Raw genomic sequence first — 12394 nt, 5'->3', positions numbered from 1 at the left:
TCCGCGCAAGTCGTCTCGTGTTAGGAGACCTCCTAAATTTTTGAATCTTTCTCACAAAGTGGAAAAGTCTAACATTCATGTTGAGGAAGCAGTGTCGGATTTGGTTTCTTTTCAAGAGAAGATGTGTGATTTAGTGGAACAAGGTGCACCCTTGTCTTTTCATGTTCATGCGGCTATTTGTGGCATAAGAGACATTTGTAATGCTCTCCTGCAGAAATTTGAAGTGTAAATGGTTCAAACTGAAGACTTTTTGCGCGTTGAAGTTGTGTTTGAGTTAGAATGACCCATTTTTTATGTAAACTGAGTTGAGTGTGGTACTCATGGCATTGCTGATTTTTGAATCGACTGAAGTTCTGTTTGTGAAAAACTTCAGCGTATTTTTGTGTTATGTGTGAATGAACTTTGTAATACGTTTAGGTTGGATGTAGAGCTTTGGACGTGTTATTTTTGGATTTTTGGATTTAAATGTTCTCAAAATTTTGAAATTTAGAGGAACATTTCCAAGGAGGGGTGAATGTAACCCCCACTATTTTTATTGATAAATAATAAATTGTGTGGTTACTAGTCAAAGGGAAGTAATAAGACAAATTGATACAGATTTGTTGAGCTGAGTAGTTGTGTCCCTTTGAGTAGTTGTGTCCCTTGAATGAAATTATGACCTTCAACCCAATTGAGTTTTTATAATTGATTTATTTTTTCTTTTTGCTGTATTAGATTTTGGATTAAATGTTGTAATTTTGATGGGGTGAAAGAAAGATATTATGTTTGAGGCATGTAAAAAGGTTATCGTTTTCTGCCGTGAGACTGCTGGGATTGCTCTTCTGTCCCGCCATGAAACTGAATGTAATGTGTTGAGAAATCTACAGAGATCGGTGTGTCCTAATCAAGGTTAGAAAATGTTTTATTGTAATATTGTCAAGAAATGTTTTGTCTTTCATTTGGTATTCATTTTAGGTGAGATTGTACACTGAATTTCATAGAAATGAATTTTATTGGAAACCGGTCATGCGGCAAGATGATGGAATAGTGAAATTTTAGTTGGGCAATTTATTGTAGGTTTATCATTCTTTGAATGCATAAATGAGTGTTATGATTGTTTCTGAGTCTAAATTCATTGTTTTGGTAATGTTTCAAGCTTTTGGTTGTAAATGATCGTAGTATTTTTTGGAATTTGCGCCAAGAATAACATGGGTCTGTTTGCGCATGCGCAAGGAAATTAATTCTCGTGGATTATGCCCCTTGCATCAAGATGGCCGCGTCCATGCGTTGTGTAAACAAAGGGTTTGTTTGGACTTTGATTTCGTCTGAAAGCCATTCAATTTAGGAAATGGATAGTTTTTGATGTGAAAATAGGTGAAATGAAATACAGTTTTTGGCATTGTACTTTTTGGAGTTGTCAAAACAAATTTGGTTTGGGAAATGTACCTGTAGTGGCTAACATAACTGGAGAGTGATCGGTAGTGGAGTTTGAGGCTTGATGTGTTCTTATTACTTCATCTTCATCAAGGATGGATTAATTTTGAATTGCGAGTAAAGATTGTCATTATGTTGTGTAGTGAGTAGGCCTGGTAATGACAGTCAGTAGAGTAGATTTTGAATAATGAATCTACTGGATTATTGTATAATCTGCTGTAATTATCCACTAGATAATTTTGTACACAGTTGATATGACAATGGTCTGAAAGTGAGAGTATTGGTGGTAATGGTAGTTTTGTGAAACTACAATTTTTTCATTAGAATCCTAAAGATTCTATGTTTGTTTATGGATCACTTATAAAAGTTAACATCGTGTTCTAATGCGTTGTTCTGCTTTGCAGGGCCACAGTTTTTCCTGAATGTTCCATTCATTCAAGAAATTAAATAAAACAAAAGAACCGTTTTCAGTCGTCTTTACTTTCAACGGTGTGAGGCTCTGCAGTCTGAGTGAAGTGTGTGTGGTCGAACTGCAGACCCTGTTTCATTGTAGTGAGGTCTACACTTGTTTTGCATGGTAGCTCGCGTTCAAACGTGTCGTTTAATCGTTTTCGAGCTGGTTTATGGTTGATACAAAAGATTACTGAAAGATGCCTCAAATTACTGAAAAGTACCAGTTGCATTCCTGACTTTCATTTGGGGGGGGGGGGGGGGGGGGGTAAACAGGTCTGTTTCAAATATCAAAGTGGTGCTTGATGTCAGGCTCGTTTCTTGCCATGTAGCTCTTGATTTGGACATGCCTGTCAGTCACAAGGTGACTGATGCTGAGGTGACGTTTCAGGACAGCAAGGCCCCTTTGTAGCCCCTCCAGCTCCATTGCATGGGAATTTTTAACAGTGTTGCTCTGGAAAAAAAAAGTACACATAATATTTTATTCAAAATAATAATTGGGGGTTGGGGGAGGGTATTTCAGGGTTGTTCAGCTTTGCAATCTATAGGAATGTACATTTGGAGTAATTCTGTACAAACTGCTATGTCTTGAAATTGCAAAACACACACACACACACACACACACACACAAAACTGTACAACCAACACCAGAGCTTGTTATCAGAAGATATTCACACACAAATACACACAAAGTTGTGAGATACAACCAGCAAAACTGTACTTTAGTTACCTTCATCATATCAATTCAATGTGAAGGACTTCCATTGTTGTGGCATCCAAGAGGCTGTATGCACCATATTTTGCACAGTGCCCAGGCGAATCACATCTGCCATCTCCGGCCAGTTTCACTGGGCGTGCCCTTGGCCGTGCTGCAAAAAGCTTCTCCTGGCAACGTGCCCAGACATTGCGCACTGCAGGGACCAAGTAGGCACCTTGCAGGCTGTAGTAGGTCGTCTGTCCGAAGATGGCGATGCTGGCACTTTTAAATAAGGTAATCAACCTTGAAGGGGAGCAGGCTGTGAAAAATACTGCAGCTGCCAGGACGAGGTTGCCCAGTGGTAGTCGCTTGGAGTAGGGCTGTGACGTCCAAGTGAACTTGTGGTTGCAGTGCTCGCAGCTGCAGCAATACTCCACAGCAGTCCCCTCCACCCCTTTTCGCATGACTTGGCAAATGCTGCTGCACTTCCTGCAGACACTCAACAGTTCTTCCAGCTTCGACTCAAATACCAAGTACTTGGTCTCCTGGAATGGGTCGACGTTGTTGAGGTCCTCAGTGAGTCCGCAGCTATAACAAATGATGACAAAATTGTTTTATCATGTATTATTCAAGTGACACTTGCACATGCTGATCAGAAACGTGTAAGACATTCAGAGAGATCTGCTGTTCCTTTATAAGATAACCCCCCCCCTTCCCCATCTGTTGTTTACCTTTGTTTTTCTTTTGGTGTTGGCTCTTGCCAGTCATGGTCTTTAGTGTTCTCAATTCCGGCTGAAGCTTCCACTTCCTCCTCAGTGTCACTGTCATCGGTGTCAAAACAGCTTCTACAAACAAGAATGAAAAAAAACCTGGAAAAAACCCCTTATATACCATCACATGTGTACGGTTTTGTTGCACGTACCATAATTATAAGAGCAAATGTAAGCAATAAGGTGTAAGAAAAACATTGATGGTTATTAGCTTGATTGTAATATAGCTTTAGCAATAAGAGAGTGAGCGAGCGATATCATCACTAGTTATAGCTATAGATGTAATCATTTTGAAATCATGTACACATGAAGTTTTGCATCCACACACACATCACCTACCCAATTGGATCTGTTTGGCTTTGAGCGTGTGCAACAGTTGGGGGTTGAGTACGTGGGTCTGCTGGTGCAGGGGAAGTCTCAGGCAGTGTTGAGCGTGCTTGCAGTGATGCCACAGCCAAGGGAGCTGTTTGCTGTAACACACTTGCCACCTGAAATAGCCCAGAAAGTTAACTTTTACTTGACTTTCTGCCTTATACATGTATCAAGATATGAAACAAATGGTTTCTGCTGCTTACATGAGAACTGAAATTGATTAAGTTTTAGAACTGAAGTGACGTTTGCAGTAAGTTAACAACTAGAATCATCAATGTTCATAATTACAGAATTAAACCTATCAATAAAAACTCTATTTATGAGAAGTTGTGATGTAAACACCAAGGGCGGATCAATTCACTTTGGAGGGGGGGGTTACAAAATGACTGCGAAGATACAAGTTGACGGCGCCGAAGGCGCCTAAGCCTCTAGGGGGGTCCGGAAATTTTTTTTATCCAAAGAAGCAAAATAGAGCTATCTGGTGCATCCCGAGCCAATAAATTACCTCTTTTTTTGGGGGGTGGGGGGGGGGGTTACGTAACCCGTGTAACCCCCCCCCCCCCCCAGATCCGCCCTTGAACACAGTGGGTACATGTTAGTGAGGTACAGCTTTCACTACTGGATATTGGAATTAAAATCACTCTAACATTTTTCAACATTTTTTTTTTCAAACGGGCTCCTTCCACTGGTAAATGTAAGAACCAAGACCTTTGCTTGTTGAATAAATTGAACTTGAAGTACCGCTATCCTGGGAGTCTGAACTGCAAAGTACTGGCTTCCTGCAAAGTGGTACTGTCTGGACAGAGACAGAGCATTTGTCACTTGAGTCAGAATCTGATGCCTCTGGTTCTACCTCAGCGTCGGCCTGGGATGAGTGTGGAGTGTCAGGCTGAAGCTACTCATTCACCGTACATGACGGGAAAAAATAGGTTGATACATTTTTTTTATAAATATTTTATTAATACTAATAGTTTCAAAAGGTGAAGTAATGATTGCTTCAAAGATGAAGTTTCTGAATATGGCATACCCATTACAGTTATCCCCTCTCCTCCTTTCCTTCCTTGTGATTTAATTTGCTTTTACAGAAAATTATAAACCTACACCGAAGTCCACTGTACTCCCCCCCCCCTCCTACCTGTGGGTAGCAAAAATGAGAAGAAAAGTTGTGTTTTGCAGATTAACAAGTGAGTGCCAGTATGCAGCAACTGGTGTAAAGTGTCATCAAGTTCTGTGACACCAACAAAACACCAGCTACCTCGGACTTACCTATCGCCCCCAAAATACAAATTGAATAAACACAGTGCCATCTCACCTCCTTCCTCCTGCGCTTTAGGTAGGCAGGTCGCGTGTTGTCAGCCTGCGTACCCCGTTTCCTCTGGTCTTCAAGGCAGTGGAGAAATATTGTTGGAACTGCATCCGGCTCCAACTGAGCTCTGTAGGCAATTCCCTCTTCGCGGCTCAACCGCGTACGCAACGTGAAGCAGGATGGTTCAAAATGTCTCGAACAGAGAACATCGTGCGGACCCAGCTTCTACAGTTTCTCCGTATTTGGGTCCAGCCGATTCATTTTTACAGCCCATTCCTGCTTGAGCCTTGAGTCCGATGGAAAATGATGAAAACTCAAGTCTGAGTTCTTTTTTTTTGCATTTCCGAACATTCGGCAGCAGCACATTCTTTCGGCATGATGTCGCGAGCACGCGCGCATCCACGGCTGCAGCAAAAACGCTGACGGCGAACGTTGCTACTTTCGTTTCTGCATCCCCCTTGTGACGTCACAGCCAAGGGCTGGCCGCCACGGAGAAAGTCTCGCGTAGCAGACGAATTTGGCCGATTTTTGAGCATGCATTTTGTGTAAAATTAGACTGATGCAACACAAAACCTGAGATTTACTGATCGGTTTTTGCATCTGTATATGCTTACCTATATCCTTAAATCAACCCCAACTGCTTTATCTAACCTTAAAAAGAGCCTGTTGGGGTCCTTTAAAATCCGTTAAGACACGGTTATTCAGAATTATGCCCCGATTTGCACTTTCGAAACATATTCACACAGGTGATATTACTGTATTCTTTATTTGTTTTCCTGAATCTAAAAATATATAGCTCAGGCACACAAAGAACCCGTGGGGTTGAACCGTCAAATTCAATGACAATGCAACAGAACGGATGCTTTTAAGGATCATTTGTGAATTCTATTTGTATATATGCTTTTGCAATATTTTGAGAACCCTATTAGAAGATTCCATTTCTGCGTTTTACGAAAGTTGAGTGTGTGTTTTTTGTATAATCAAAAAAGCTAAACAATAAAAAGCAGTATAAACCCTGATCAATACACTTTTCATAAATGGCTTCCTGGTCTACCACTCTGGCACCACCGTTTTCCCGTTGGCACCTGGGGTGCGTTGCCTAGGCAGAACGCCACAGAACGTTTGCAAACGTTTTCTAGGCAACGCATAGTTTTGTTGTGGCGCTCGCGAACGCTCGCGAACGTTAGCAAGCGCTCGGTACGAGTACCATTGTCTGGGGTCACTGAAGCGTAACAATGGCGATCGCTCGCCGAGAATGGTCTAGGCAACGGGGGTTTGTGCGGAGCGTTCTGTAACGTACCTGAGAGGTTGCACGCCAGAAACCATTGCACTGTACTGAGCTTGCTGTTTGACTCTCTCTCTCTCTCTCTTTCTCTCTATCGCAGTCTCTCTCTCTCCGTCGTGCGTGCTCTCTCTCTCTCTTTCTCTGTCTTTCTCTCTCAGTCCCTCTGTGCCTGTCTCTCTGTCTACGTCTCTGTCTCTGTCTCTTTTTCTCATTCTTTATTTATTTCTCTCTCCCTCCGATCCCTATGTCTTTCTCTTTCTTTTTATCTCTCTCTATATCTGTCTGTCTCTCTTTGTATCCGTCTGAAAGTCTCTCTCTCTTATCTTTTTTGCTCTCTTTCTATCTCTCTCTCTCTCTCTCTCTCTCTTTCACTCTCTCTCTTCCCCTCCTCCTCTCTTTCTCTCTCTCTCTATTTCTCTCTCTCTGTCGATGAACCCATATACTTCAGTCACACTGTCAATATGTTTGTCTCTGTCCCTGTATCTCTTTCTCTCACCTCCTTGGCACGCGTGCGTTTCTCTCTCTCTCTCTCTCTCTCTCTCTCTCTCTCTCTCTCTCTCTCTCTCTCTCTCTCTCTCTCTCTCTCTCTCTCTCTCCCTCACACACACACACACATACACAAACATACACACACACACACATTCACACATACAGACGCACACACACACATTCACACACACACACACACCCACACGCAAACACACAAACATACGCATACATAGACACGCACATAAACACACACTCGAAGACATGCGCATATGTGTGTGTGTGTGTGTGTGTGTGTGTGTGTGTGTACGTGTGCGTGTGTGTGTGTGCGTGCGTGTGTGTATGTGTGCGTTAGTGTGTGTGAGTGTGTGTTAAGGGTGGTATATATGTGTGTGTGAATGTATGTGTGTGTGTGTGTGGATGTTTGTGGTTGTGTGTGTGTGTGTGCTTGTGTGCGTGTGTGTATGTGTGGTTGTGTGTGTGTGTGTGTGTATATATGTGTGCTTGTGCGTGTTTATGTGTGTTTGTGTATGTGTGTGTGTGTGTGCACGTGTGCATGTGTGCGTGTGCATGCTAATGTGTGTGATCGAGTGCGCGCGTGTGCATGTGTGTATGTATACGTATGTGTGTGTGTGTGTGTGTGTGTGTGTGTGTGTGTTTGTGTGTGTGTATATATATATATATGTGTATGCGCGCACGCACGTGTGATTGTGTGTGTGTGTATGTGTGTGTGTGTTCCTGTGTGTGTGTTCGTGTGCGTGTATGTAAGCTTGTTTGAGGGTGTGTGTGTGTCTCTCTCTCTCTCTTTCTCTCTCTCTCTCTCTCTCTCTCTCTCTCTCTCTCTCACACACACACACACACATTCGTTATGTCTCTCTCTGTCCGTCTGTCTCCCCCTCTCTCTCTCGCTCTCTCTCCCCCCCCCCCCCCCCATCTTTATATCTCCGTGCAATGAAGTGTGTGGGTGTATTTGCAGTTGTTTGCGTGTGCGTATGTGAGTGGCTGTGTGTGTGTGTGTGTGTGTTTACGCGCGCGTGTGTGCGGAAGAGCGAGAGCAAGAGCGAGAGGGGGCGAGGACGAGAGAAAGAGGTGGGGGGTTGGGAGAGAGGGAGAGGGGGGTGAGAGAGAGAGCGCGAAAGAGAGAGAGAAAGGAAGGAAGAGACAGACAGACAGACAGACAGACGGACAGAGAGAGAAAGAGAGACACGGAGAGAGAGAGAGAGAGAGAGAGAGCGAGAGAGAGAGAGAGAGAGAGAGAGAGAGAGAGAGAGAGAGAGCGCACACGGGCTATTTACTCCTAAACGTTCACCTTTAATCAACCTTTATTGACTGACATGAAGACCACAACACTTTTTCACGGAATCGACAAGAAATCCAACTGTCAAATCTAACCACCACCAAAAAAAAAGGAAAGACCCTGCTTCTCCACGTGGGGTACGAAACTCAAACACAGATATCCTGAGGGCCAATGCATAGCGTCACCCCTAAAATGTACTCATGGACGTATATAGCTATTCTGATGAACATGTGGGGGAATTCGAGGGCTGTGATTGGATGGTCTCTTCCGATCATCAAAGCATAATGCGGCGGAAGTCGGCCATTTTACTCAATATCCAAAAGCATATTGTCGATAACAAAGACGCATGGTTCCGGTTTCTTCCACGTGTATAAAGTACACGCATACCTCGCCAGGTTTGTTTCTGTGACTAGTCGACAGACGATCCCATTTATTTTGTGTGTGTTTTTGTTGTTGCTTACTGTACATGACATACATTACGTGTAAAATCCAGTTCTTTAAAGATACTGGACTTGTCAAATCCAGGTGCACGGAGCCCCTGGGGCTTTTAATCATACCTCAGGAATCTATTCCTTTGAATAAATACCAAGTTTCATTGACTTCCATCCAAGGAGTCATTTCGTACTCGACCCGCCGGGTCTTGGCCTATTTTTGGATCTAAATTTAGATCAGGTAGATCACCACATCATGCACAAAAAGACACGTCACCAGCAAACTATGTCAGACGTCTTCATGAGTTTGTGTAAAACAAAATGGAGGCCGGGATCACTCAGTTGAATCGAACTCCGACCAAAGTCAAAAGAAGAAACCAAAACGCAATGATTCCCCGCCGACTACACCGTTTTCAACAAGGCGAAAAACTCGCTCGTGGACACAGCTATGATACGCGGCGGGGTTATTTCGGGGAGGAGCTTGCGCGAAGAAAAATTTTGTCATCAACAATTTGAACAAACCCCATTTTCAATGATTTTGCTGGTCAAGTGAGTACTGTTCATACATTTCGTAAGAGATGGTTATCATTCTAATTCTGTTATGTGATAATAGTGTATTTTGGACGTGATTGTAAAAAGAATTTCTGAAGTTGGGGAGGGGGGAGGAGGGGGGGGGGGGGGGGTGCGATTTGTCGTAGGGCAGGAATTCTATGTATCGCCGTGGTTCACTTTGTGTGTTTTCATTTCGTACTTTGTTTTTGCCAGACCACTGGCACTTGACAATAGAACAGAGGAGGTTGGGTACTGGTGGTGGGTAGAAATCACCTGCAGAATGTCGCTCTAGATCATTTTAAAGCACGGGATAAGCCCAAACCCAGCACCCACCCTCTCTGGTTCAAGTCAAGTGCCTGTTGCTCCCCGACTAAACAAATTGTGGATTCTTGGTGCCTGGCGTTTGCTTTGGTAACTGGGACTTTGCATAATAAAGCTGTGATTTTGTTTGGTGTCGTTTATAATTATATAGTCATCATTGCTTGTGGTGTTGTGATTCACAATTCACAAACTGTAAAAACAAAACAAAACATATTTAATTTGCACCTTTGCACTAGCTGTTTGACGATTCCTCTCGGATAAGCCAACTGTCTCTGGGCATTTTTGTCTGCTATGATACTACAGTATTTATAGAACTACATGTAGTATGCAAATGAAATATCACAAACATAGCATGGATCGGTTCATCCTGAGATTTCTGTACTAGCTGTACTATGTACGCGTTTGTCTGCGTGTGTACCTGTGTGTGCATGTGTACACTGTACATGGGTGTGTGTGTGTGTGTGTGTGTGTGTGTGTGTGTGTGTGTGTGTGTGTGTGTGTGTGTGTAAGTGTGTTTGTGTGCCCTTGGCTCTGTCTGTTAGGCCCTGTGGGTGTTGGTTGTGTTTTCATGAGGTTTTTAAATGATTATTTTATTGGACATAATTATAATAATATGCATTGTATTTTTGAAAGCATTGTACATTTTTTTTAATTGCTCATTTTCTTTATTTTTTACATTTTGTGAATCAGCATTGAGGCTACGTTCATACTGCAACCGTGCGAAGCAGAACACAGGCAGGTGGTGCTTCTTCTCTTGATCTAAGCAGGTAGTTGTATGTTTATATCTAGCAGTTAATAGTACACACAATCCCCATGCATGGTCTCACATCCACTCACAAAATCAGGAATGCATGCAAAAACCATTTTTGTTATACATGAAGTGTATTTATTATTTATGAAAAAGCCAAACAAAGTAATAGGTCAGTCAGTTGATAGTTTATATGATCTGTAAACGATGAAAAAAAGACAGTTGCAATCCATCTTATTGTGCAATTGAAGATTGATCGATTCCAAAACAGGTTATATATGGGGAAAACGTTGATTGTGAAGTTTCTTTGTTTTCTCGATACAATATGTATGCTGTTTGTTACTTTATGAATATAATCTTGCCTTAAACACAACAATACTTGTTGCCTGTATACTTGTTTCATAACTATGATAAGTTAGTACAGGTGGAGCAAATTAATGCTGAATTAATTTCATTATCAGACTCGGTGATATTCTCAATGACATTGTACAACTTCTTTCCTAATTTGTATATACCTTCGATCTATTATGTACAGTGTTATTTTAGGCTCAATGTACTTAACGATCTAAAAATGATTGACCTGAATAATTTTTAGCCACGGTGGTCAGCCTATATACCCGGGACTTCTGGTATGACAACATCAACACCTGGTGCATTTGCTTATGGACAAAAGGTGCATCCATCTACTCCTGGAGTATGAGACATATCAGCCGCAGAGCCTGAGAGGTACTTGGTTTAAAGATTTTGCCTTTTTAAAGTTCTCAGAATTCACTCGTGTAGAACTGTATCCCATGGTCAAAAGATGTTATGACAAAATTGCTGTCTCAGTGTGACTGAAACTAAAGAATGCACTTGACTTAATTGAATGCAATATTATGCAATTATAAGAAGAAAGAAAGAAATATAAAATATCTGTTGCAAAAAAATCACACCTACAAATTTGCCACTTTGTGGAAAGGCCTTGCATAAGCTGAAATTGATGTAAACCAAATATGAAATAATTCGGCGGAAGGCTGTATGAGTAATTAGCATTTTTGTGGGTTGCATTTTGTGGGGTCAACCTGTGCAATACATGCTTTCTTATTTCATATCAGATAAGAACCCCACATTTCTACTCTTCTGTTTTTGAAACTACACTACTCGTCGTAAGAAAAACTACACAGATGCGTTTGAGGTCAGATCTTTCTGATGAGGCTGTTGATTGTAAAACCAAGTATATCATTGAAAAGGTCATTAATTCCCCTACCTTGTTCACAAAACAGATTGAGTTTACATCACTAGTGTCAATACAGTGGAACCTACAACACAGACACATCCCAAAATCGAATTCTCAAAATCAAGGTTCCTTCGATCAAAAAATCAAAACAAAATCAGAACAACTAAATCGAAACATGTTTAGCATGTCCTTAGACAGTACAATCAAATCTGCATCAAAATCAGTCAGTGTTGTTCACATATCTTGTCTAACATGGACGCTATGGCATGCTGAGCGGTGTAGGCGTCAATCCTCTCGGCAGGCATAAAAGGCAGTTTTTGAAGCTGTTTTAGCGGGTAATGAGACAAAACAAGAGGCGAAGCCTTCAAGGCTCCCGTAAGAAATCGACAAACAGTAACACAAACTCAATCACTCCGTCACACATACACACACACACAGTAAGCATAGACACGGTGCAAGAGTGGGAGACGATAGATCTAGATCTGTCTGTCTGTAGCCTACTTACGGGGACACGACTGCCACTGAGATCGACACTGCCCTTTCGACAGCGCTTCCTCGCGCAAACACTGAAAACACGCTGTGCAGATCAACCTGTAGGAAATCTCCTTTGGTATCTTCTTTATCTATTTTTTCTGGAGCCGCTACGAAACCGAACAATGTGAAATCGTCTTCCCCGAATCGGCGAATGCAGCTCGGTTGGAACTGAGAAGTGAATCTATACCACAATCCTTCACGCGATCTGACCTAACCTTGACCCCTGACCTGGTCTACACACAACACAAACCAGTCACCTGTTTTTACCTCCCCCCCCCCCCCCCCAAAACCCACCACCACCCGTTTTCTTTGGATACACACTTTATCTACTACGTGCCGACGAAATGTTGATCATTGCTTCAATACTTTGAAGCTGTTGCTTGGATAATAACCCGGTAAAATTAGTATTTCGGTGTTCAGTCAAATGTTAATCACACACGCACGCACGCACAGACAGACAAAAGTTAGCATCGCATAGGCTACACTTACGTGAGCCAAAAATGGTACATTTGAGTA

General features: G+C 42.2%; 1 protein-coding gene across 1 annotated transcript in view; it reads right to left on the bottom strand.

Annotated features, from left to right (window-relative positions):
- Positions 1-6334, bottom strand: part of LOC138981876 (uncharacterized) — a 23923-nt gene extending 17589 nt beyond the window's left edge. Inside the window, exons 1-3 of the mRNA XM_070355058.1 lie at positions 6309-6334; positions 3292-3405; positions 2607-3148 (exon numbers count right to left, since the gene is read on the bottom strand). Coding sequence (XP_070211159.1) covers positions 2607-3148; positions 3292-3405; positions 6309-6334 — 682 coding nt within the window. The remainder of the gene's footprint in view (positions 1-2606; positions 3149-3291; positions 3406-6308) is intronic.
- Positions 6335-12394: the final 6060 nt, after the last annotated feature.

Source organism: Littorina saxatilis, linkage group LG1 (assembly GCF_037325665.1).
Source record: "Littorina saxatilis isolate snail1 linkage group LG1, US_GU_Lsax_2.0, whole genome shotgun sequence".
In the NCBI taxonomy this organism is placed as follows: domain Eukaryota; kingdom Metazoa; phylum Mollusca; class Gastropoda; order Littorinimorpha; family Littorinidae; genus Littorina; species Littorina saxatilis.
This window is presented reverse-complemented; position numbering and strand designations above follow the sequence as displayed.